Source organism: Theropithecus gelada, chromosome 16, assembly GCF_003255815.1.
Source record: "Theropithecus gelada isolate Dixy chromosome 16, Tgel_1.0, whole genome shotgun sequence".
Lineage (NCBI taxonomy): Eukaryota > Metazoa > Chordata > Mammalia > Primates > Cercopithecidae > Theropithecus > Theropithecus gelada.
Window position 1 is genome coordinate 14,380,514 of NC_037684.1, and position 26,331 is coordinate 14,406,844.

Sequence of the window (26,331 nt, forward strand, 5' to 3'; positions counted from 1 at the left end):
GGAGCCTGAGGCAGGAGAATTGCTTGAACCTGGGAGGCAGAGGCTGAGGTGAGCCAAGATTGTGCCACTGTACTCCAGCCTGGACAACAAGAATGAAACTCCGTCTCAAAAAAAAAAAAAAAAGAAAAGAAAAACAAACAAACCAAACTGGTGAGCCATGGGAATTGAGAAACAAATCCCTGCCCTGACAGGTAGAGAGGACAGGATGGGACAGATCTCGGTACTTCCACAGCAGCACTCCCTCCGTGGCACTGCCTCCACGCCACTGCACGGGGGTACTACACTACACTGGTGTAGAACACCAGGGCTCAGAGCCAGAGGTGGGAAACCAAGGGCAGAGTCTACCTCTTGGCAGCCACTAGATCAATACAAGGCTTCAGAACATCTCACTCCCTGACTCTTCTCAAAGCAATGCTGCATCTAATCTCTAGACAGGAAGGGAAAACCAAAATGTCACCACTGTAAGCCCAATGGAACCCCACAGGGAACAAAACCCACCTGCCTTCTAAATGTTCCTAACCTCAGAAAGACTGCCCAGAGCTTGCAAACAAGTCAGGCCAGGGCTCCTCACACAGAACGCTGGGGAGGGGTACGAGGTGGACGGCCCCGGCTCTGAGGCTGTGTGACCTCAGTTTGATCACTGAGTCACCCATGGCCTGTTTCCTCATGAAGAGAGGCTTGAATGAGATGATCCGTAATTCTGGAAATTCCGTATTTGTCACCAGAAGATAATCTGACCTATAGATCTCATATAACAATAACGTAAATAGTTTTGGAGACTGAGCAAAAGGTTTCCTCATCCCGCCTCCATCAGATACCCCTCTACAGCACCCTACAACTCCTTTCCTCCAGGACCCAGAGCACTAAAGCAACCGTGTGTTGGCATGACGTCACAAGGCCCCAAAGTGGGTCTGTGATAGAATAATCCAATTTATCCTTCCTAAATGGCCTACTCCACAATGCCATTAAGGGGTTGGCAGGAGAGAGGCAAAGGGAGGATGACAGACAGAACATTTTCATACAAAAACTTTGTGAAGACCCAGGTTTCCATAATAGATTTTGTCCACTAAAATGAGTGTTTAGATTACTCTCACTGGGGCTGGCTACTAACTGTTCCAAATGAAGCTATTATTATTTTATAACCAAAGTATATTTTTATACTAGGGCTTATATGTACCATTAGGGAAGAAACAATGTGAGCAATTCCTCATGCCAACTCAAAATACCTCTGCATGCAAACACTCCAGCATTTAGACCATAACATCCCCTAAGAAAGAAATTGTAGGATGCCTTGGCACATTCCCTAGATAGTTCTGTCATCAATTCAAAGAGCTTTTCCCCTTATCCTCTTTACCATTTTACAGAGAAAATGCCATGTTACCTTTCTTTTTTTTTGAGACGGTGTCTCGTTCTGTCGCCCAGGCTGGAGTGCAGTGGCGGGATCTCGGCTCACTGCAAGCTCCGCCTCCCGGGTTCCCGCCATTCTCCTGCCTCAGCCTCCCGAGTAGCTGCGACTACAGGCGCCCGCCACCTCGCCTGGCTAGTTTTTTTGTATTTTTTTAGTAGAGACGGGGTTTCATCGCTTTAGCCAGGATGGTCTCGATCTCCTGACCTCGTGATCCGCCCGTCTCGGCCTCCCAAAGTGCTGGGATTACAGGCTTGAGCCACCGCGCCCGGCGCCATGTTACCTTTCTACAGACACACTTGGCTTGCTATTACCCCTTCTCATATCCAACTCTTGTGCCTCAGGTACCAAGTGAACCCATCTTAGCCAAACTAAAACTCATTGGTGTCAGGCAGGAATAATTCCCTCCAATCCACCCCCTTGCCTTTCTGTTCTTTTCTTTTGGACAGTAAGGCCAAGAGAAGCAAACAGACTACTTTATATTTACATAGAGGTTTGTGATTTGCAAACCACCCACACATCCATGATCTCATCTGAGCCTCATAACAATGCAATGAGATAAACCTGCTCCCCCAGTAAGGTGTATGCCTACTCCTCAGGACTGTTATTGGGATAGCACACCATGAGCACACACTAGGTGCTGGCTGCTAGAGACATCTGCTATGGTCTGAATGTCTCCCCAATATTCATATGTTGAAATGCTCACCCCAAAGATGATGGTAGGAGGAGATCAGGCCTTTGGGAGGTGATCAGGTCATCAGGCCAAAGCTCTTGTGAATGGGATTAGTGTCCTTATAAAGAGGCCAGAGAGAGGCCCTTCCCTTCTACTGTGTCAGATTAAGTGTGAAGGAGCTGTCTGTGAACCAGAAAGCAGGGCCTCACCAGACTGAATCTCATGTTGTCTTGAACTTGGACTTCCCAGCCTCCAGAACTGTGAGAAATAAACTTCTGTTGTTTACAAGCTAACTAGTCTATCATATGTTGTTTTAGCAGCCCTAATGGACTAACACAGCATTAAACATAGCAAACATTATTTTACCCATTTTATGAGCGAGAAACTGAGGCTTGGAAGTTGGACAGCTGATTGCACGTAACTAGGCCTCTAGGGATCTAGAGCAAGCTATGAAGGTAGAAAGCCTGGTACGGGATTCTTTCCACCACCATGGCAATACAGACTCCATTTGTTTTTAAAAACTTTGTAACTCTACACTTCTATGTAGGCTTAGGCACACTGATAGAAGGGGGCCTGAAGTTCCAGTCCTAGTCCCAGTTCACTGCTGGTCACACACTCAGACCTTTGTATCCCCTTCTTCATAATGAAAGCACTCATTTTTTTTCTCTTTTTTTCTTCTTCTTTCTTTCTTTTTTTTTTTTTTTGCACCAAACGAATGTCAAGCTTTCAGATGAAAGGCCCTATTACCAGTACAAAGTATCATTTAATTACACTGCTGATACAGCTCCAGTTATCTGCTTCCCAGCTCCTAACTCCCACTGGGCAGATTCTGAAACTGCATAGGAGATTAAGTCAAGAGAGGCGAACAGGAGAGACATTCTCTCCTTGAACTTTCTTAAATGGAAGAGGAGGGGGGGAAAAATGAAAAGAAAGGCCTATTTTCCAAGGAGGAGGCTGGGGCAATGATCTTTCCATTAGGCAGACCTGCATAAGAATCTATAGATTATTTAACGCCGGGGGTGGCTGTGGAGTGAAATAAAGGAACCTTTGTGCAATGCCAGCCGCAGCTCCCTCAGCTCTCCCCACAGCCAGGCATTTCACCCAACCCTTTAAATCATCAAGCTCTAATGCACCCCATCTGTGTACCGGCCTGAGCCAATGAAACTGAAGCCTGTGCTGACTTTGGCCTGGACTTGTGAATGAGCCTTTCTGCCCCAAAAGGGACAGGAAGGACATGAGGCCAACAAAGTATTTTTTTTTTTCTCATTACTTGTCTTCTCCAAGGCTCAACCTCCATCTATTCATTTATCATTTACTGAGATCTTGCCATGGGTCAGGTTCTGACCCTGAGACGTAAAGCAGATATAGGCCATGCCCAAGGACATAGAAGAAGAGCTCAGGAGAAAGGAGTGAAGGAGGGAGATGAAGAAGAAGGGACACTCTTGACTAAGGCACACAGCCCTGAAACACCCATACCTGCATATTCAGGGAATGTGGCTTGGTTCCGAGTGGCTGAAACAAAGTGGAGAGCTGGCAGGAGACCTAACAAAAAAGTCATGACTCTGCCAAATTGTCAAAGGCCCTGTACACTAGGCCAAAGAGATAAGACATAAATTCTGAAGGCCATTACCATCTCCACATATTCAACTTCTGCCCATTTTATAAGGCCCAGATCAAAGAACCACCTCCTCCAGCAATCCCTCCTGAACACCCACTCAAAGTAATCACTCTTCTCTGAACCTCTGATTTGACATCTTGGACAAGTTTTATGAGTTTCAGCTTCTTCATCCGCATAAAATATGACTCATGTCACCTACCTTAAAGACTTCATACGAAAGTTAAGATAACATTTATAAAGTGTCAAGCTGCAGTTTTTAGTACATAGAGGGTGCTAAAATACCTTATTGGCACCTCAATTTCTTATGATACATAGCACTGGTTCCTTGTATTAAAAAAATGATGCCTTGGCTTTCCCAGTAGATATAGGCAAATAATTTCCCTAGAGATTTCCAAAAAAAAAAAAAACACACCAAAAAAACCCGACAACTCACAATTCCCCTCCAACTTTGCAAACCCAATTCCAACACCCCAGAGACCAACTCCTCTCTTCTCTCACTGACACCTTCTCACATTCAAACTTCCAGACTCAAGGGGTTCCCCAAAATTCAAAGGGAAGCTGAGAAGGAAGCTAAAGGCTGGCTGAAATGTAAGCAGCATAAAGGAGAGGAATTAACAGAACCATAAAGAAAAGAAAGTGGGGCAGATTCACAAGTCTGGCCAGAGGATAGGACTCTAAGGGGCTGTATGCTTCAAGCTCTGTGGTCACCTTAGACCCTGGAGAATAGGCTAGAATAGGGGGTTCGGTCCTCAGGCCTGATTTGAAAAGCCTTACTACTACAGATGTGGTTATTTGGGCAGCCTTCTTCACCTCCTAGGTCAAATCAGCCAGCTGGAGAGGACTGTTCTACAAGAGCTGACTAGATCCTTCATTCCTCTCTGGCTGGGGCTACCAAACCAGAGACAAAGAAAGCAACAGCCACCTTTTCCAGCAGGTCTTGTAAACAGATGAGGAACACTGATTTAAAAACAAAACAAAAAACTTCATCTGGGTCTGTGTAGAGGTGGGTTGGTTTGTTTTTACTTTAATGGCGTGAAGTCCTGGTTCTGGGTAAAGATGCTTTTGTAAGGGAAAAGTCTCCCATGATCTCTTTCTCTTTGTCTGCAGCCTAGTAAAACCTGTTTCTCTTCCCCTGGGAATCTAGGGCCAGGAGGGAAGCAGTTCCCCTGAGAACGCTGCCTGAAGGATCCATTTCCCGAATTGCACAACTGACATGTTGGTTTATTTACTTAATAATCCCCCAGCCCCATCTTTAGAAAACAGCTGCCTAAGCACCTCAGGAAAAATCGGGTTCCATTCTTCTGATCATGATCAAATGTCATGCCATTATTACTCATGTATAAGCCCTAAAGGCCCCCACAGGCCGGTCCCTGCCAAAGGCCACCCACTTTAGTAACTCCACAGTCTTACAACTTCCTGGGGGGCTCTCTCTTCTTGCTAAGGAACCCCTCTTACAAGACATCCTCCTGCTTTCTTAGAATTCACCTTCTGAGCAGGGAGCACTCTTCACTCTTCGTCCGCCAACCTAAACCAAGCAAGCTGAGCACAAGGCTCCCATCCATCCCCAGCCCTTCCCTTTTCTGGCCTGCAAGCTGCCAGCTCCCAAAGCCTCCAACAAGGATGACACCTCATTTCAAAAATAACAAATTAAACTACTACTCTGTCCCTCCAACTCAGAGTTACTTCTCAGTTGAGCGAGACAGTCATGTGGGTCAGCCCTCCCTGTACAAAGATGGAGTACAAATATTCTTGAGAGAGCCTGTAAACCTCTGCAACCTTAGGAGCACTAAGCGCCCTCCCCTAGGTAGGCAAGGAAGGCCTGCTGGAAACATGTACCTTGGAAATTAGTTCATCATGATTGGCCAAGTGAGCTCTGCAGTGAATGCAGCTGTAGGTCCGGTGGCAGGAAGGCAGATATGCCTGGAAAGTCTTTGATCTTGTCATCTTCACCATTGGCGCTGCTGAGTGTGGGGTGAACTCTGGGGCAGCCCACGAGGCACTCCCACAGGATGGGTCGCACGGGAAACACCGGAAGACACAGGTAAAGGCCGTGGTTTGGCAGCGGGTGGGTGTGGGGCAGGCTCCACACACTGGTGATGTCTTCGGCAGAAGAACCCTCACGCGGAGGTCTAGGGCTAGTTCTCAGCAGCCTGTAACATCAAGGAAAGAGGACTAACATTGGCTGATGGAGCAGGGCTCCCTACAAAGCAAGCAGAATCCAACTGCTACCCATGAAGAAGGCAACACTTACAGGATCAAATGACCCACTTCTCTGTTCCTTGTATTATGCCCAAGATACCCGATGAATGAGAAAGAAACCACTGGAGACTCCAGTCTCGCTGCTTTTCTGGAGTGGGAAGTTCAGTATCATCCCAGCAGTTTCATTAGACACCCAGCACATGCATTATCATCATTCCCAGGCAGCCCTAGATAACATCAGGCTTGAAGATGTGCTACCACCTACAGCCCCAGGGAGAGGACTCCTCAGGGCCCCCTCTCCTGAGCCAACCAAGGCAACTGGTTAAAGGAGAAGTTAAAGTCTAGCCTCTAGAGGTTCACCACATCCAACAGTCACACCTGGGTTTCTCATCCATTTCCAGATGTCGAGAGTCCAACGCTTGAAGCCATCACCTGCAGAGGCAGCAAACCCCACACTCCAGGCTTTGCTTTAGAGATTGAGCATGGGATATAAAGGATCAAGTTCCCAATCCGCGGGATCCCTAGTGGTAAGCCAGCTCTTTCCGAAGAAGTTATTCTCTCTGCAATACACCTCACTTAGAAGTAAATAGTACATTATTTTTTTAAACCAAATGAATGAAATCGATGGCATAATCAGAATCCTGCATCTAAAATTCACAGTAACAGTGAATTTTACCAGAATTCCTTCCCAGCCCTTTGACTTCCCATTATTCATCCCATAGTACCATACATCTTTTCTACCACAGCCTCAGCTCTTTTACTGGGAACCAAGGACACTGAGAAAGCGAGGTGGTGCCAAGGTAACTAAGTGAGCAGCGAGTCCAAATAAAGGTCTGAGGGCAGGGCCACAAGGTCTAAGACTCCTCTGCTTCTCTGTGGCTCACCTGCCTGAGGCTTCTGCACCTGCTATCCCCTGGGCTTCACTAATAGGGGTGGTGTTTCCACTTGCCTACCTCCCAGGAGAGTGGGGAGTGTTAATTAACACCTGCGTCATGCTTTGAAGATAAAATTATTTAGGGAGATGGGGAAGGAAGATAAACAAAATCAGATCTTCCTGGCTGGACTACGTCTGGGATCCATCTGGATCTTTAGAGAGAGCCTGCAAATCATCATCCTCTTTTTCCTCTAAACCTCCCTGGAACCAAATCTTCCAAAGCAAAGCTGCCATCTTCCCTGGAATCCTTCCCACCAAAGCAGTCACTGAGGCCGCCATACTTCTGGGACACTTTATATCGTCCTGAGTGGCCAACAGCACTACCTAGCACTAGGCTGAAGGACAGTATCAGTCACCACCCCTTATTCCACAGTAAGAGCACTCCTCTTTTGCAGCCCTGAGCCAAGGAGGCTCCATATGCGCCAATTATATGTGAGTTATCTGACTGTTGAAGGGATTCAGATCTCCAGGGGCCAAGGTACGATGTCGCCCCTGCTCAGCCTCCCACCTCTAGTTTTAAAGATGTAAAATCAGGTTATAGTGAACATTATAGCAACACTTGAAGGAAATGGAAGTGGGAAATAATTCTCTCGGCTTTGCCTCAGAGTTAGGCCTGGCCATCACAGGAGACAGGACGAAAGATCCATAAACTTTTGGATCCAGAATCCCTTCATCACACCCTGGGCACACTCTGAGTAGCAGGTAAGGTGAATGACAAGACAGTCCACAGAAGACCAATGCTGTTGGGTGCCACAGCGTTACAGGTAGAAAGGTGGTAGAGCGAAGTACTCCGCTTGGAGTTTCCTGAAATACCCTCAACCTTCCTTTTTCCTTCTTTTTTGAGACAGTCTCACTCTGTCTTCCAGGCTAGAGTACAGTGGCATAATCTTGGCTCACAACAACCTCCGCCTCCCGGGTTCAAGCAATCCTCTTGCCTTAGCCTCCCAGGTAGCTAGGATTACAGGTGCCCACCACCACGCCTGGCTAATTTTTGTATTTTTAGTAGAGACGGGGTTTCACCATGTTGGCAAGACTGGTCTTGAACTCCTGACATCAGGTGATCAACCCGCCTCGGCCTCCCAAAGTGCTGGGATTACAGGTGTGAGCCACCGCGCCTGGCCCTTCAACCTTTCTAATATTCCTGTTCCATTCTCAGGATAGACAGCACGTCCAGGAAAGGAAGGAGTGGTGAGTTATAGAGTAAGGAAATAGGAAAGACAGGCAGGGGAAAACAAGCAGTAGGTTTCCCCCAGGCCAAATGCTGCTGGAGTCCACAGCCTTAGCTGCCCGCTGGGGAGCACACAGAACACCAGACCCATTCATCTTACACAAACACAGAGGGGAGAAAAAGAAACAATGACCTGGCTGCCAGTCTGAGTTTAGAGAGCAGATACAGAGTCTGTTTTCTTAGACATGCAGACAGCTTCTAAATTATGCATTTCCCCAGAGTAGAATTATTTCTTCTCTCACTTCTCCTCTGAAAGAAACCCCCCAAAAAAGTTTACAGGCAGAAGTTTCTGGTTATGCTCAGCTTCAAATCTGAATCCCAAAACTTATTCAAAGCTACCTTCTGTGAAATAAGCATTTCTCGTTTGTACTAAATGCGAGTGTGTCACACACACACACACACACACGCACATTCCATCCTTACCACAGCTCTGAATCTAAAAAGACAAGAGAAAAATTTACCACATAAGCAATGGCCCAGGCTGTCTGGTGCTAGAAAGGCTCTGGAAGGCCTAGACAAGAGGCCTTAACACTTCGCTGTGGCAGGGTCACTCTGCTCCCCATTGCTCTTAAATATGAATAAACAGGCATCCTAGAGAGGGGACTCAGTTCCTAAGAAGAAAAAAGGAAAAGCCAGGTGCGGTGGCTCACACCTATAATCCTAGCACTTTGAAACAGGAATGCTTGAGCCAAGGATTTTAAGACCAGCCTGGACAACATGGCAAGACCTCATGTCTACAAAAAAATTTAAAAATTAGCCAGGCATGGCTAATAAAAAATTAGCATGCGCCTGTGATCCCAGCTACCTGAGAGGCTGAGGCGGGAGGATTACTTGAGCCCAGGAGGTTGAGGCTGCAGTGCACAGTGTTCACTCCAACTGCATTCCAGACTGTGTCACAGAGCATTAAAAAAAAAGAAGAAAAGAAAAAGGGGAGAAAAAGTGGCTTGCTGAAATATGAATCTTGTTCAACTGGTACAGGACAAACTAGAAGAAATGAGAGGAGGTAAGTAGAAAGCAAAGTGAAGCAGGATCAAGAAAGGCCTATAGGTCCAGGGGCAGTGGTTCACGCCTGTAGTCCCAGCACTTTGGGAGCCTGAGATGGGCGGATCATGAGGTCAAGAGATTAAGACCATCCTGGCCAATATGGTGAAACCCCATCTCTACAAAAAATACAAAAATTAGCCAGGTATGGTGGCACACACCTGTAGTCTGAGCTACCTGGGAGGCTGAGGCAGGAGAATCACTTGAGCCTGGGAGGCGGAGCTTGCAGTGAGCCGAGATCACGCCACTGAACTCCAGCCTGGCGACAGAGCGAGACTCCGTCTCAAAAAAAAAGAAAAAAAAAAAGGCCTGTGGGCTGAGAAAGGGGAAAGCAGGCTGCATGAGAGGAACAAGCTGAGAGGTGGGGACCAAAAACTCATCATCTGCATTGTCTTCTTCCCTTTTAAGCAAAAATTTTAAAAGCTTCTCGGGTCAATTCTCAGGAAAGAAAATTGATTTTTTTTTTTTAAGGAAGAAATTAAGAGTATGGAGTTGAACTCATTCTAATTTTTGAACTTTAGCCCCTGTTAATGGTACTTCATGAGTCCAACTCACAGAACGTAACCGTGGAGTCTAAATTGATTCCCAACAATCATCAAATGAGCTTGATATTTAAAAGCCTCGGGGCACATGTGCAAATGAAACACCATTTTCAGTGAACTAATAATCCATCACGTTGGAAATTAAAGGAAGATTTGCCGCCGCCCCTAGCTAGCTTACAATGAGCAGCACGGAAAGAAAACATGTGAGATATTATGATTAAAAACAAAGATCTTCGATACAACACCTCGAGAGCCAAATGCACACAGAGCACATGCCAACCTGGCCAGCACCACCCGCCCCCGCCTCCCTGGCCAACAGGCCTTCCCCACAAGGGAGTAATTGCCGCTGAAACTCAAAACAGAACCTTCTGAATGCCACCAGGATGGAGGGGCGGGAGGTGGGACGCTTTAGTTAAGCCACAGAGGAACGTGAGGATTGATGTGGAAGCAAGGCTGGACCACCACATGCCGAGCCACAGGAACTGACCCGAGAAGTGGGACTCTCTACAGGAAGGACACGGGACAAGGCTGGTCCCAAGGCGTGCCTCTGTGTTGTTGTTTCCATGGGGTGTCTGAGAGGAGGTGAAGACTGGAAAAGAAGTGGGCTCTGGACCCACACAAACCAGGTCCACTCCTTTCTAGCTGCATGACTTTCAGCAAGTTACGAAAACACCCTGATCCTCAGCTTCCCCATCTCTAATAAGATCAACCTCCACAGGGTTCTACGTGTTAAGTGAGACTGTCTCAGTGCTTACACAGAGCTGGCGCACAATACACACCAAAATTTTATCTATTATTTTTAATGGCCAGTGGGGGACAAAAACAGATGCTGCTGCTTCAAAAAAAAAAAAAAAGGCCTGCGAGTTCAGACAGACATAGAGTTTGGGGTCCTTTGGGAACATCCTATTTTTCCTCTCTTTCCTATTTATGTTGAACTAGATGCCTGTGTGTAGCCGAATTCCAGCCTGCCCCTTCCATCAGGATCCTTTAACTTGTCTTCAAGCAGCTCTTTGAGATGGTACCACTGGGACATCTCCCCAAATCTAGAATTCTCTTTTCAAGATGAGACAAAGCGGCAATAACATTGGAGGAACCACACGTATGTGTTAGTACTGAGGTCCTTCTAAGAGGTGCTTCCTCAGTGGCCATGCTCTCAACAGCCCAAAGGTAAGCATCTCTGACTTATACAGCCCTGGCAGGCCATTGGGCCTCTTTACCCCTCAAATCCACCCACTGCATGCCAGTCAGTGTTGTCTATTTAAAAAGGAGATTTGACCATGTCATCACGCTTACAGCCTTCAGAAAGGCAACACAGAGCAGTGGTTAAAAAGACAGGACCGGCTGGACACAGTGGCTCACGTCGATAATCCCAACACTTTGGGAGGCTGAGGCAGAAGGACTGCTTGAGGCCAGGAGTATGAGACTAGCCTGGGCAACACAGTGAAACCCTTAAAAAAAAAAAAAAAAAAAAAAAAGAACCTGGAACTAGTTGCAAATCCCAGCTCTGTCATTTACTAGCTGTGTGACCTTGGACAAATTACCAAGCCTCTCTGGGCCTCACTTTCCTCACAAAAAATAGAGACAATAATATCTACTTCATACGGCTCACGTGAGGATGAACTAAGTTAGTAGAAAAGTACTAAGCATATGTGCCTGGCATGTAGTAACCATATAACACATTCCAGGTGTGTATTACTACTGATGCCCATGCATAGCTTTGGACTCAACTGATCCTCTACACCTTATCATCCTCCATCTCTATTTATTGAAATGACACTTAAGAGTCTACCACGTGTCAGGAACTCTTTTGTTGGAGGCATGTGGCAACTTGTACCACTCCTTGTAGGTCCCCTCAATACACCACGCTTACACTCCATGCTTCCATGGTTTTGCTGATGCCACTCCTTCAGACTGATACAACCTTCCCATCTCTCCTCACAAGGCCCTTACTTGACCATTGAAACTCAGCTCAAATGTCACCTCAACACTGGGCTTAGTGGCCTCTCCTGTGTTCACCTCCATCTTAACCCTACTGAAATTGAAATTACCCTTTCCTGCCTCTGTATCCTCTACTAGAGGTAGGCTCCAAGAATCATCTTTGTATTCCATGAACTCAGCAGCGCAGGGCACACAGTAGAGGCTAAACACCATCACTGAACTGAACCTCCTCTGCTTCCCACTGGCTGCCCACTGGACAGGTCCACCTACCTGCACAGGTAGCAAATGTGATGAGGACCCTCCCTCCCTCTCCAAGCAAGGAGGAAGGAGGCAAACTTACTCTGCATCCCCAGACTCCATCTAACCCAATTCTCTCCTCACCACCTCTACTCCCATCCTGTGCTGGGATGCCCAGGAAAACCACAATTCCTGGGTGCCACTCAAAGGCCTGTCATTGGCATCCATGCCTATTCTTTACATTGCTGGTCTAGGTTTAAAAACAAACAAACAAATTAAAAACTCTTAGAAAGCCTGAAAGGGACCTTGTGCTAACTTTAAGGACAGGAGGGTAGGAACGTAACTAAGTAGCCATAGCCTGTCCCAACATCTGTGAAGAATGAAAGCAGCCCTGGCTGAATGGTGGTGGCAGCAGAAAGGAGGAGGCAAGCCACTTCTGGGAGTGGGAGACAGAAAAAAGGGAGAAGTGGAATCATAAGGGAAGGCCTTTATACTGGGAGAGTTGTCCTCCTTCCCCATCCTACTCTCCCCAGAATTCGGAGCCTAGAGCAGACAGCACAGAGAGACCTGTGCCCATCCAATGAGAGAGGTGGGCAGCAGTGCTGCCCAGCGGTTAAGAGTGCAGGATCTAGAGGTGGGTGGACTTGGATTCCATCTTAGTTCTTCTCACTAGCTACATTACCACTGGGCAAATTGCCTGAAAGGAGATAATAATAGTGCCTACCTCCTGCAGGAGACAGAAGGATCAAATGAGATAATGCAATTGGAGCATTCAGCACAGCACCCAGCACATGGTTAATACTCAATAATCCTGATTAGCTACAGTCACCCTTACCAGTGAGGGAGAAAAGGCACAGGAATTGTTCCTATTCACAAGACCAAAAGGAACAGTATTCCTGCCCCCAGGCTGACTCAGGGTGGTTAGGAGGTTAGGGCCTAAACTAATCGACTTAAAGGTACATTGTGGTTTAAGAAGGCTTCTGTGGCTTAGCTGGGGACCTGATATTATTACTGTCATTCCTAACACAGACCACTCCATCACTTACTGTACTGAAAAAGTTATCTCTGTGGTCTACACTGACTGTACTAATCTCAGGACAGGGCCACTGCTGAAACTTCTCTGAAAACCCTCTATTAAAGCTGCCAAGGAGCTGATGTGCAAGACCCACAGGAAAACCATCACTTTCTAGATACCTCTTTTTACAGCACTGGAACCAGGTGGGACTTCAAATCCACCCAGCTGGTAATAAAAACCAGCTTGGATACTCAAGAAACCATGCTCCTTCATAAACAAAACCAACCATTCATCTCAACGCTGGATGCAGGGTCTAGTCTTGGTTTCAGGAGGGTTATATGTCCGAGGATAATCCTACATGATCTCTAGAATTCTTTCAGCCTTTAAAGTCCTGGTTCCATGTAGTAGTGATGCTCTGCCTGCCGAATCTTGCCTCAGGGGAAAGTATCCCTCTGTCAACCTTCAAAACATCAGGTCAGTGGCGGTATTAGATTCTCACAGGAGCGCGAACCCTATTGTGAACCGTGCATGCCAGGGATCTAGGCTGTGCGCTCCTTATGAGAATCTAACTAATGCCTGATGAGCTGAGGTGGAACAGTTTCATCCCAAAACCATCCCCCACATCCATGGAAAAATTGTCTTCAACGAAACTGGTCCCTGGTGCCAAAAAGTTGGGGACCACTGCTCTAGAGGAATGGAAGAGCTACAGAGACTTCTGGCAACGCTTCATGAATATCATTTATCATAACCAGGATTTTGAGTCAAAACTACGGGCAGTCTCCAACACGCCAAGTTCAAACACTAATACTTTTTTTTTTTTGAGACGGAGTCTTGCTCTCTCACCCAGGCTGGAGTGTAATGGCGTGATTCTGGCTCACTGCAACTGCTGCCTCCCAGGTTCAAGCAATTCTCCTGCCTCACCCTCCCGGGTAATTGGGATTACAGGCATGTACCACCATTGCTGGCTAATTTTTTATTTTTAGTACAGATGGGGTTTCACCAAGTTGGCCAGGCTGGTCTTGAACTCCTGACGTCAGGTGGTCCACCTGCCTCAGTCTCCCAAAGTGCGGGGATTACAGGTGTGAGCCACAAACACTAATACTTTAGAATGCCAATACTGTTTGGCCGTGGTGCTGCCTTCAGCTGCTTTCATCTGAAATGCTCCTTAATGGGCTTTACTGTGTTTCTCTGGATTCTTCTCCTACCTCTCTGTTTGAGCCTCTATCTCCTGGCTATTCTCCTTCCATCGTTCTTGGAAGTGCTTCTGCCAAGTGCCTCTGACTGCTTGTTCCCCTGGGCCTTCTTATCCACACCCTTTCAAGCCTTCTAAACTTGTGCCTTCTACTCCTGAACCCTTGAACCCTTTATAAAGGATGTCTCCACGCTGGGCACAGTGGCTCATGCCTGTAATCCCAGCACTTTGGGAGGCTGAGGTGGGAGGATCATTTGAGCCCAGGAGTTCAAGACCAGCCTGGGCAACACAGTGAGACTGCCGTCACCTTCATTCCAATTCTGCTCCTTCTTCCAGTTGCCCAAGTAGGAAACACCCTTTACGCTTTCCCTTCTATGTCATACTTCATTTGTCCCCTAGACAGTTGGTTCTGCTTCTTAGATGCACGCTCCCATTGCCACCCTCAGTCACCAGCAGCAGCACTGTGAACCCCATCCTCTCTCATCCTGGACTACTGCGACAGCTTCCCACAGGTCTCCCTGACTCAGCTCTTACCTCTCCAGCCCATTCTAGAATTCTATTTATAAAACACAACCTGATCACACTCTCTCATGTTTCAAAACCTCCAGTGGTTTCCTAGCAGCTTACAGGATGTGGTCCAACCCTTCAGGTGGCACTAAGAGCCTGGGCCCAACTCTTCTTATATTGTCATCACCTCCCTGCCCCACTCCAAACCTTTGCTTCCTACAGATCAAGCTCAGTCGTTATCCTGCGCTCCTTACACTATTCCAGCTCCTGCAACGCCTTACCCTACCTTCTCTGCCTACCTTATTCTTCAAGGAATGAGTAAATGCCTGCTCATCCCTTAACACTCAGCTCCAGTAGGACACTAGCAGAGCTGGTGGTCCCTTCTCCCAGCACAAAAAAAGTTTTCTCTGGAATGGCATTTTATCACACTGTTCATGAGTCTCTATCCCCATCAGACTGGGAACTTCTTGCAGTCAAAGGTCCGGCCTTCCAGATCCCCCCAACCCCACCCGCAGTGGTCTCTCCAGGACTCACAGCCCCAGCATACTGGAGATCCTTGATAAATGTTAACTGAGTAAAATGAATGGCCATCAGTGAAACCACACTGCCACGTAAAGCTGGTATTTTTTAAATCGCCTTATTTAGTTTGCCACTATCCAGTACATTTAAAATATCCAATCTGGGCATTACATAGGACTCACACACCATTAATGCTCTACAAAGTTAAAAAGCCAGTAAACGCTTGTGATGCCAACTCATTTGGGCTGGCAGATGGAGTCTGAAATTCAGTAGGGCCATGAAATCATCACTCAGCTGAGCCACACCACGCGAGCCTCTGATGCTTTTACCTGGCTGCTGTCTGACAGCAGAAACGTTTCCTGCTCTGCCCTTCAGACAGGCTATGTATGCCCTCCTTGGGTTAGCTCCCCAAGTGACCCTCCCACGTGGGCAGGAACGTCTAGACCCCTAGAGAAACTCTTAGAGTTCCAACCTAGGCGTCTTCTTCCAAGATGGTCCCCACAAAACCCCCAGGACAGTCTGAGCTGCTACCCTAGGCAAGAATGAGTCACAAAAAAATGAAGTGTCGGGCCGGGCGCGGTGGCTCAAGCCTGTAATCCCAGCACTTTGGGAGGCCGAGACTGGCGGATCACGAGGTCAAGAGATCGAGACCATCCTGGCTAACATGGTGAAACCCCATCTCTACTAAAAAATACAAAAAAAACTAGCCGGGCGAGGTGGCGGGCGCCTGTAGTCCCAGCTACTCGGGAGGCTGAGGCAGGAGAATGGCGTGAACCTGGGAGGCGGAGCTTGCAGTGAGCTGAGATCCGGCCACTGCACTCCAGCCCAGGCGACAGAGCGAGACTCCGTCTCAAAAAAAAAAAAAAAATGAAGTGTCAGATTTGATTCAGGCCAAGAAGGCGAGCGATCCCTCAGCCCTGCCTTGACTATGCAGACGAGAGAGCCAAATGTGCCCTTTTCCTCCAGCCCCAAGAGACTGCCGCCCTTCAACACCAGTCCTTCCTTTTGTATTTGATCATGCTCAGAGATGATAACCCTGGTTAAAACAAAACAAACAGATTTTTCCCATGATCTGTGACCCAGAGAAAAATCTGGTCCATCTCTCTGTCCCCAGACAGGGTTATACTTGAAGTATAATGAAAAATAGCCATTTACAAGATCTATGAAGAAAACAAGGTCTTGGGAAATAGGGTAAGAGATACGGCCTATCTTCAGAAGTTACTGTACCAGGGAACTCTCCCCCTGGCCTCATCCAGCCCTAACCAAGTCAGGCTCCCCTATGCCACACATATAGCACTATCCACAGCGGTAATTTTACTGAGGTGATTATTTGATTGTCATCTGTGTTTCCCACACTCAAATATCTGCTGAATACACGAATGTGTTGTAGACTCTGGGCACTGTGTGACCTTGATTTCTCTTTCAACTGCTGGTCCCCCAGGGCACAGCTGGGGCCCCAATTAGCTACAGACCACCCAACCCAAATCTGCCAATACAATTCTGTTGTTCAGCTGTCAGCATGCCTTTGGCTTTCTGACTTTAATCTCCCAATTCAAATAAATCCAAAACTCTAGACTCTGACATCTGTGGCTGGGCTCCCCGCCTTTCCACAACGGGAATTTGGAAATTGAACTTTTTAAAAACTGAAGAGCAAAAAAGGGAAGAGGCACTTTCAAAAGGTTGATTGTATGTCTAAAGACCAAGTCATCGCCAGCCTAAAGTTGGAAGTTATTTTGTTCTGGGAATTATTAAACTGTCATCTAGTGGTGCCATTTACTGAGGGAGAGGAAAGCGGGTGGGGTGGGAAAGGGAGACTCTACAGCACATTTCTGGGTTTCTTCTCTGAATGGGAATAGCAGAAAGATTTTAACAAGAATCTAAGTCCCCCTTCCATCCTCCTTCTTAAAGGTGCTTCCACCACGTGCCTCTGATCCTTTGAGGCCCGGCAAATGCACGCAGCCTGTTCATCTTTGTTAAGATGCTTTCCCGCCTCCCCCCCCCCTCCCTGCCCAGGCGGAGTTTCGCTCTTGTTGCCCAGGCTGGAGGGCAATGGCGCAATCTGGCTCACTGCAACCTGCGCCCCCCAGGTTCAAACAATTCTCCTGCCTCAGCCTCCTAAGCAGCCGGGATTACAGGCACCCGCCACCACGCCCGGCTATTTTTGTATTTTTAGTAGAGACAGGGTTTCGCCATGTTGGCCAGGCTGGTCTGGAACTCCCGACCTCAGGAGATCCGCCCGTCTTGGCCTCCCAAAGTGCTGGGATTACAGGCATGAGCCACCGCGCCGGCCGCCTTAATTTTTTAAAGTTCCGCAAATTGGCCGGACTTGGTTTTCAGCTCTTGTTGTACCTCCCGGCTAATGAGGTACTTAGCTTTAAGGCTGCAGTTAAGTGTGGGGATAACATTTCCTCAAATCCTAACAGAAACAAAGAGCCCTGCGAGCACAACAAACTGCAAGCCCTATTTAAGTTAGGTTTATGTAATGCGCACGTTTATACCATTAACGTAACCAGTCCTGAAAGTTAATTCATTTCTCTCTTGTGGTCCATTTGGCAATGGGTCTATTTAGGGAGGGACCCCCAACAGACAAAGACCAAAGTGGTAAAAGCAGAAACAAAGCGGTGGAGGGTGGGGGAGGGGGACGGGCGCACAGATACCCTGGATGACATAAGCCGGGGCAACACAAACAAAGGAAAAAGCAAAAATAGAAAGAACAAGGGGAAGGGGGCCAAAAGCCAAGGCTGCTTGGTAGCTCCTGCCAGAGGATCAACCACAACCTCAGTGGTTTCCAGACCTCAGACATGTGTGGGGTTGGCTGCTTTAGAAGAACCTGAAAACAGGTTTTCAGGGGTTATTACTATTTTCTTGTTTTTGTTACAAATTCCCCATCCTGAAAATTCTGATTTTGTACGCCTTTAGTGGGACGAGGAATTCTTAAGGCAGCCAGCTTCCAGAACCCCTAGAGATAGCCTCACTCCTGGGGACACCTATGATCTGAGGCAATTAGCCATTGTGTAGCGCTCTTCACCATTACTATGAATGAAGTCACAGTCCACTCCCATGGAGTGCTCTATCTGCAGCCATGGTAGCTGAGAACTACATCCCAGCGCCCTCTTTCCCCATCTCACGGGCTTACTGAACACTCCCCATACTCTCCCTCTTATGTTCACGCCTCGGTGCCTTTGCACACAACTGTTCCCCATGGAATGTTTCTGCATGTGTAAATCCGCTTCATTCTTCACCAATCCATCTCGAAAATAGGGATCAAATATTCCTGATTGGCAGGATCTGTTCCATGCCTACACTAATTTGCCCCAGGTACTCCTGAACAGAACGCCTTGAGAAAACAAAAAACAAATCACTAGAAAGGCTAGTGAATTTCCTAGAACTAAAAATTTCACATTGGGTAAAACAAAGCCACTTTGTCTGGTGCAACTAAACTTGGCCACAGAAGATCCTGTTTGAGCCTCAGTGGCACCCATCTGCCAAATGGATGTCAAACCTTCCTTTCCCAGTGAGAAACAGACAAAGGAACTCCAGACACTGGAGGGTAACCTCATTTGGAGCCAGCAATCCAGTTTCGAATCAAAGCCACTCAGTCTAGACACACTGCTTTTAAGACCGGGGGAGGGCTGACTGCTCTGTAGCTCAGGAAACCCAGGTGTTGCTGACCCATTCAGGTAATAGGAATGCAGGTGGCAGTGCTGCACCTCGCAAGCAGGATGCTGCTCTGCCTCGTTGCAGAGAGAAGGTAGACTCTGCCTAGAATGGAGACATGGGCTATTTAGGGTTTAGATGAGGAGCTGGTATTGTTCCAGAATGTGCAGAAGTAGGAAGAGGCCTTGGTCTGAGAAACAGAAGGTATGGTTTATAGCTTCCACTTTGCCCTAATTAGCACTATGTCTTAAATCAAGTCCTTTTTGTCTGTTTGAACCTCAATGTTTATATCTCTAAAATTTTAACACCTAAACAGATTTTAATGCCCAACCCAGTATATACCTAATTAATAGAAAATAAAAATGACAAGGTTAACACTGGAAAAAAATAGGATGCAGAGCCCTACATAGTCACTAAAATCAAGCTACAGATTTGGCTCTGTAATTCCTGGTAGCCAAAGCAAAAAGAGAAATATGATGCTATAAATTTTCAGTTTCCACAAAAGATAAAGCATACCAGGTTTTCACCAGAGGCAAAGCTTTTCAGAGAAACTAGGTTCTAAAAGCGTTTCTCCCATGAACTTCTTAAAGGGGGCATTGAATCTGTAGCTAGTCTCCAATATAAACCCTTATAAGAACTACAGTAACAAGTTATGTAAAGCTATTTCTGACAGACACTGAAGCTCAACTCAGTAAAAATAACAATGGAGGGGTTGACACAATGGCGCATGCAGATGGCCCAGCTTAATCAAGTCTAAAACCAAGAATGGCCACAGGAGCAGATAGACAACATGTCCTTCCAAAAACTTCCGTTAACTATTACTTCTTCCAGGTGGATGCTGGGCAGCGGTCAGTGTGCGAATAGACGGTTTCTAAATTCCATTCCAGTTCAAATAGATGTAAGTGGCATTTTCAGTCTTCACTCACTTATAGTAAGAAGTCCTTCTCTGAACCCACCACACACTGTCCACTCCCAAATCAATGGATTGAGAATGGATTCCTCTGAGCCAGAGAGAGGGGAATCCACCTATTAATATTAGTGCTGTTATTAATAGCTAGCACTGAGTGCTTAGGTGCCAGGCTCTGTGCCTGGCTTCCCCTGCAGTCTCATTTAATCCTCCCATCAGTCCTGTGTGATGCGAACTATTATTAGTATCATTTTACAAATAAGGAACAAAGATTTAGAGAATTTTAGTAGATTGCCAAGGTCACAGAGCTAATTATCCAGGTCTTTCTGATTCCAAAGTCCAGGCTCTTAGCCCCAGATATAGTGCCTCCTGGTATTAATGAAATGTGATTACTGATAGAAATGCTAACATTTGTTAGAAGAAAACAAACAGTGAGGCCTAGAATAAGGTTACTGGGGTAGATAAGAGTTGTTTATTATTAATAACAACAAAATAACAATGGAGCTTTTGGAGCCTTTGCCAACCTATAAATGGAATAAAGGAATGAAAACTATTGTGAAAAGCAGACATAGTGCAAATGAAAGTAATTCTGAGAATACTATGTTATCCCAGAAAAACAAAATTATCTTTTCCTCTTCTCTTAAACTATATTTCTTCCTCTAGAGATTCTAAACCTTGGTTCTCTTGGTCATTCATGCATTCAACCAACAAATATTTATCCAGTGTCTACTCCACACCAAGCACTTTTAGCAGTAAGCAAGACAGAAAAGCTCTCAAGCTTCCGTGTCGGCAAACAAGTAGATAATATATTTCCAGACGGTATTAAAGTGCTTTGAAGAAAATAAAGTTAAGGGGATTAAGAGAGGCTGAGGGGCAGAGAAGGGAGGAGGAGCTGTTCTAGATAACTGGTCGCCAGGAAGGAGCTCTGAGAACCAAGTGAGAGTCAGCCATGCAAAAATTTGGAGAAAGAGCCAGGCCTGGTGGCTCATGCCTGTAAACCCAACACTTGTCAGAGGCTGAGGCAGGCAGATCACCTGAGGTTAGGAGTTCAAGACCAGCTTGGACAATATGGTGAAACTCCGTCTCCACTAAAACTACAAAAATTAGCTGGGTGTGGTGGGGTGCACCTGTAATCCCAGCTACTTGGGAGGCTGAGGCAGGAGAATTGCCTGAACCAGGCAGGCAGAGGTTGCAGTGAGCAGATCATACCACTGCACTCCAGCCTAAGCAAGAGCAAAACCCTATCTCAAAAAAAAAAAAAAAAAAAAAAGAAAGAAAGAAAGAAAAAAAAGAAGACAGAAAAGAAAAATTTGGAGAAAGAGCATCCTGGAAAGAGGTACTACCAGTAGAAAAGCCCCATGACAAAAATAAGTATAGCATGTTTCAGAAACCTCAAAAAGGTGAGCGTTTCTCAAGCAGGAAGAAGCAGAGTGGACACGGTGGAGATTGGTAAGAGATGAGGCAGAAGACAGGGGAGTAGGTGGTGCCTACAGGGAAAGGAATTAGATTATATCTGAAGGACAATTTGCCATTGGCAAATTGGCGACAAGGGAATAGCATATTCTGTTTTACTTTTTTTTTTTTTGAGACAGAGTCTCGCACTGTCGCCCAGGCTGGAGTACAATGGCGCAATCTCGGCTCACTGCAACCTCCGCCTCTCAGGTTCACCTCAGCCTCCGAGTAGCTGAGACTACAGGTGCCCGCCACCACGCCTGGCTAATTTTTTTTTTGTATTTTTAGTAGAGACGGGGTTTCACCGTGTTAGCCAGGATGGTCTCCATCTCCTGACCTCGTGATCCCCCCGCCTCTGCCTCCCAAAGTGCTGGGATTACAGGTGTGAGTCACCACGCCCAGCCTCTGGGGTTTACTTTTAAGATCACCAGTGTTATATCCACAGCTCCCAGGTAAACAAACCCAGGCAGTACAATACTTGACAGACTCAAGTGTATCACCTTTTGTTAAGGACAATGTCACTGAAAACTAACAACTCTAAAAAATATCTTTAGCCTGCAGGGCCTGGCTGGCTTTCCATCATTACAGGCTCAAGTTGAAAATTATGCTTCTTCCTTTTCCAAAACTTTATACCTTTTTATGCTCAGGGGAATGCAGTTGTCAGAGCACCTAGTGGTTTGCGTGACAAACACTAAGGAAATGCCAAGATAATTTACAATGGGAATTGATCACATCCTCCATCTGAATCTCACTTCAACATCTCTTCCTTCTGGCTTTTCCAATCCTGGGACATCTCATCCCTTGCCATCCTTTTGTTGCTTTTTCTCCATATGCTCAAAACTAAACATTCTGAATGTGAGCTGCTTGGCCAAACTGAACATTATTAAAGTTAATTTTTAAAATCCCATGCTTAATGTTCCCATAAGACACACCTTTAGCAAGAAGGGCTACGGTTGAACTTCAATTTGGATAAAGTCCTTTTTGAAGCTAAATCGTAGCTTTCATTAATTCAAATAAATGTATCCTACCAATATGTCTGGACACAATAACTAAGAGGGAAGAATCTAACCTGTGGCTGCATCAGGTGTGTGTGTGTGTTTGTGCCTGAAGGCAGAGATAACAGCATCAGAAACTGGAGGCCTAACAAGATTCACCTGCACTCAGGGACTGGGCCATTACAATGGGAAGTAACCAGGACTGGGGTAGCCCAGGAGGTATGGGAACTTGTGCCTCTTGCTAAGACCTGATGGTAGACAAACTCCTGACTCCTCACCCCCCTCCCCTCAAATAAAAAGAGTTACCAGCCTGCCTTTCCCCCAGGCTACACAGTCTGGATACTAAACAAAATCAACCTTTTCTTTAGCTGGCCAATTGTGAATCCCCCAGGCACAATGACTATGTGGCTGCCTGCAAAACCGTTAAAAATCATTAAGACAATGAAAAAATCACATAATCTATGAACAGCACAGCAACACTCACGCAACTCATCGGCACTACTCACATCTCCAACCCCCACACACCTAGAAACATCTCCTGGTACACAACACTGTGCAGCAGCCCTCAAACAGGCTGGAGTGGAGAGCGAGGGATACCAGTCTCTTAAAGCCAACTGGTTCATGGCAGTTGAGAACAAACAATACTGTGCCCTTAGACTTTTCAAAGCCTAAGCCAGTGTGATTGACAGCTGAGTGATTTTGGGATTGCAGAGTATGGGGTCACATACCTGACTGCACTTCAGAGCCAAGTAAATACCTTTCACTGTTCCCTGCCTCCAGTTCCCACTAGATCAGGGGCTCTTATCAAGCACCTGCATCACAATCTCATGGGTCCCTTGGTAAAAATGCAGATTCCTGTGGCCCACTGAAAATAAACATCTGCCGAACAGCCTGACAAACTGTATTTTTAAACACGACCCAGGTCATCTTTATACACGTTTTAAGTTTGAGGACCTCTGCCCTAAAGCGATGCTTCTCAAACTGTGGGTCAGGACCTGCTTGGTCAGGAAATCAAATTAATGGGTCGTAACCAGCAGTTGATTATTTTTTAATGAAGTAGAAAAAAAAAAAAAAAACTTTAAAACAGAGCACACTGCAGGTAGAAAGGGTAATTATTGTTCTCTGAAACTTATTTCAGTTACAGACCTGTATGCACTGCAGGTCCCACTCAAAGTCTGAAAACCACGCTCCTAGAGGGAAGAAGGAAAACGGTTTTCTTGTGCATGGTGTTTATTTTCCATTTTCCACCCCTAACTCCAAGCATCTTGATTTTGGTTCAAGCACAGAAATACCAAGACAGATCCAAGAAATGCTATCATTGAATGTTAACCTGCCGCGGCAAAGCCCACCTGAGGAAGGGGATGAGGCTCCCACTGCACTCCTGCCTGAGACCCGATCATGGAGTTGGGGACAGGGGATGGTGCCAAGGGGGAAGTCTGCACAGCTCTCCCCAGGCTGGGCCTGTTTCTGGGGAAAAGAACTTGCAGCCACTCAAAACACAGTTTAGAAGAATGAAAATGTTCCTCACCGGAGGCAAGACTCAGTCACTCACAGGCCAGGTGGCCCCCAGAGCCAGGAGAGCACGGGGGAGCAAAAACCATGTGAAATCAAGTCCCACCCCAGAGCCAGTGAGGTGGTTTACCGAACTTCTTGCACCTCTAATGCTCCGTAAGGCACAGGAAAGCTGACCGCTACCCTTCTTACCCAATGCTTAGGGACAAGGAAGAGCAAGGAAGGAAGGGCAGGGAGAAAAAGACAGCTGTCTCGTTAGTCTTCAGATTCACCAAAGGCAAGGACTCACTCAAGAGCCTCCCAAGTTGCAAGGACAGCAAAATCAGCAGGGAAGCCAGAAAGCAAAACCCCCCGGAAAGCTTCGGAGCAGTTCCCTGGGGCCATTCACAGCGGCGGGACTGGAGGGCGGGAGAGAGTGCAGTTCCGCACCAAGCGGAGGAAAACAGGACACTCGCTCACCTGGCTTTTTAAACTCTCGCACAGAGGTAGCAATCTTCCGGACAAGAAGTCCAAAAGAACAGGTGTCCCCCACCCCCGCACGCCCCCAAGACCGGAGGAAAGCCCACCACTCTGGGAAAGACACCAGAGGAGGTCGGCGGCCAAGTACGGTAAACTGGAAGTGGCGAAAGGTCGGGGCCGCCCCTAAGCGCCAGCTCCGGGGAGGCGCTCGCGGCAGAGGCCCCCGCATTCCGTTGGGCAGGACTTCGCGCCCACCCCCTTGGCAAGGACACCGGGGAGGCGCCAGGACGCGGCCAGGCAGGAACTCGGCTGCGGTTACCTCGGTTCGGGCCGGGGCCGACGACGCGCTCCGAGAAATTTCGACGGCGCCCAGTCCCACAGTGGGAGGCCCCCAGGGCGGCGCCCTGTGTCCAAGTGTCCCCAGGACTCTCCGAAGGAGACGCGGCGTCACGAGTGGACGGAGAGCGTCCCCAGCCCCACCCGGACCCCACGGAGTCCGAACCCGCGGGGACGACGCGGAGGAGGAAGCGGCGATCCCAGCTCCGCGCCCCCACCCCAAACCTGGCCCCGCAGACTTGCCCGGCCCCTGCCGTGCGTCTCCCACCCCGACCGGGGGTCCCGCGCCCCGGGCTCTCTCAGCGAGCAGCCGCGGGCCCGGCAATGTTTGTAAACAAACCGGTCACGTGGCCCGGCTGCGGCTCCCCGCCCCCGGCGCCCGCGGCCCCCACGGGGACCCCACGCGGAACCGAGAGCGCCGCACCTCCAACCCCGCGCAGGCCCGGCCGGGGGTGTCCGGGGTCCGGGGCCGGGGACCCAGAGCCCGCGCTGACAGTGCGCCCCACGCCCACGCGCGACCAGCCTGCGCCGCACTCCGGCGCACTCACCCGGCGGCAGGCGGCCCCGTCCGGCCAGCGCGGGGCTCGGCTCCGCGGCGGTGCGCAGCGGCGAAGCGCGGCCCGGATGGGGCTCGGGCTCCCGGCGCGCTCTTAAAGCCACAGTCTCCGCCACTGCCGCGGCCGCCACTCCGCATCCCTCCGGGTCCGGGCCGGGGGCTACCCCGTGACGGACGCACCCCCGCGCCTATCCCCTCGACTCAGCACATAGCAACACGCCGCGGGTTGGCCGGGCGCAGCCGCAGCCCATCCGCGCGGAGCCAATCATCAGAGGACGGAACTCCGCCCCCCGCTTCCCCGACCGCCCACTCCCCCACCCCTCGGCCCGGCCCGGCTTGGCCTGGGCGACAGGAGTGAGGCTGGTCCGGGTCCCGCCCGTCCGGGCAACTTGCCGGAGGGGCAGGGACCCATAGTGACAAAGCTGGGTGGGCTGTCAGCGCCTAGGAGGACGCTGTTTATTTGGGTTTGGGGTTTGTCCCCAGGGCAGGGCTGGGATTCCCAGAACCTGGGTTGTATTTGGGGGTGGGGGGATTTGCAGTGCTTCTCCTTGGAGGCTCAAGATAGTCATTCCTTTCTTACTTTTTAAACCTCGCCCTAAGCCATAGCTTAAATTACCAGAAGTGGCCCTCAGGACCCGGGGCAATTGAATTTAAAACGATAGTCCCGGTTCCACCCAGCCCACCCATGCCCTGCTCAGAAGCCAGGCATTTCCCCTCTTCTCTCTTTCCTGCTAGTAATTTCGGCGAATTAAAAGTACGAAAGGGGCTTAGAGGAATTGAAGACCGATCTATTGCTGCTAATTTTCCATGACTTTTAGAGGCAGATGACGATGGTTAGAGTGGGATGGTCCGAGTGACCAGAGGGGAGGAGTCCACGTTCTGGATCATTGGGGTGGTGCTTTTCAAGGAAGAGCAGGTTAAAAAATAACCTCATGGCAGTCAGGAATCCAGGGAGGCACCAGGTGGGTGGAGTGGGGCAGTTTCCCAGCAGGAAGACAGGTCAGTTTGATAAAGAATGTAGGCACGGACAAGGTGAACAGAGCAGGTTCTGCCTTTCACTCAAGACACTGGGGTTCCGCAGTTCCTCTGGGAACTCCTCGTCCAAGGAAACTAGTGATTTACTGTGCAGCTATCAGGATGTGGGGTGCTGCAGGAAGTGCAGCTGACTCCCCGCCTTCCACACACTGGTTTGCACGTACACCCAGAATGCTGGCTCACCTGCATCTCCACCCAGCTGTCTTTCAAATATGCTTGGTCAACCAAATTGTATTCAGTTAATGTCTATTGCATGTGAATCCCGTCCCCAAAGTTAGTGAAAACAACAAAACACCCCAAATACCTCAGTATTGTGGTGCTGACATATCAGCATCAGATTTGCAGTTTCAGTGTAAACAGAGGCTATGTCATGG

At 48.1% G+C, this 26,331-nt stretch overlaps 1 protein-coding gene across 2 annotated transcripts in view; it reads right to left on the minus strand.

Moving 5' to 3' along the window:
* YPEL2 (yippee like 2) overlaps nt 1-25,105 on the minus strand; it is a 61,222-nt gene extending 36,117 nt beyond the window's left edge. The window contains exons 1-2 of one of the 2 annotated variants that reach the window (XM_025363368.1): nt 24,915-25,105; nt 5,533-5,846 (exon numbers count right to left, since the gene is read on the minus strand). In XM_025363368.1, the coding sequence (XP_025219153.1) occupies nt 5,533-5,649 (117 nt within the window). In that variant the 5' untranslated portion in view covers nt 5,650-5,846; nt 24,915-25,105. Of the gene's footprint in view, nt 1-5,148; nt 5,847-24,914 lie in introns of those variants that run through there. The other variant, XM_025363367.1, reaches the window with a different exon arrangement.
* Nucleotides 25,106-26,331: the final 1,226 nt, after the last annotated feature.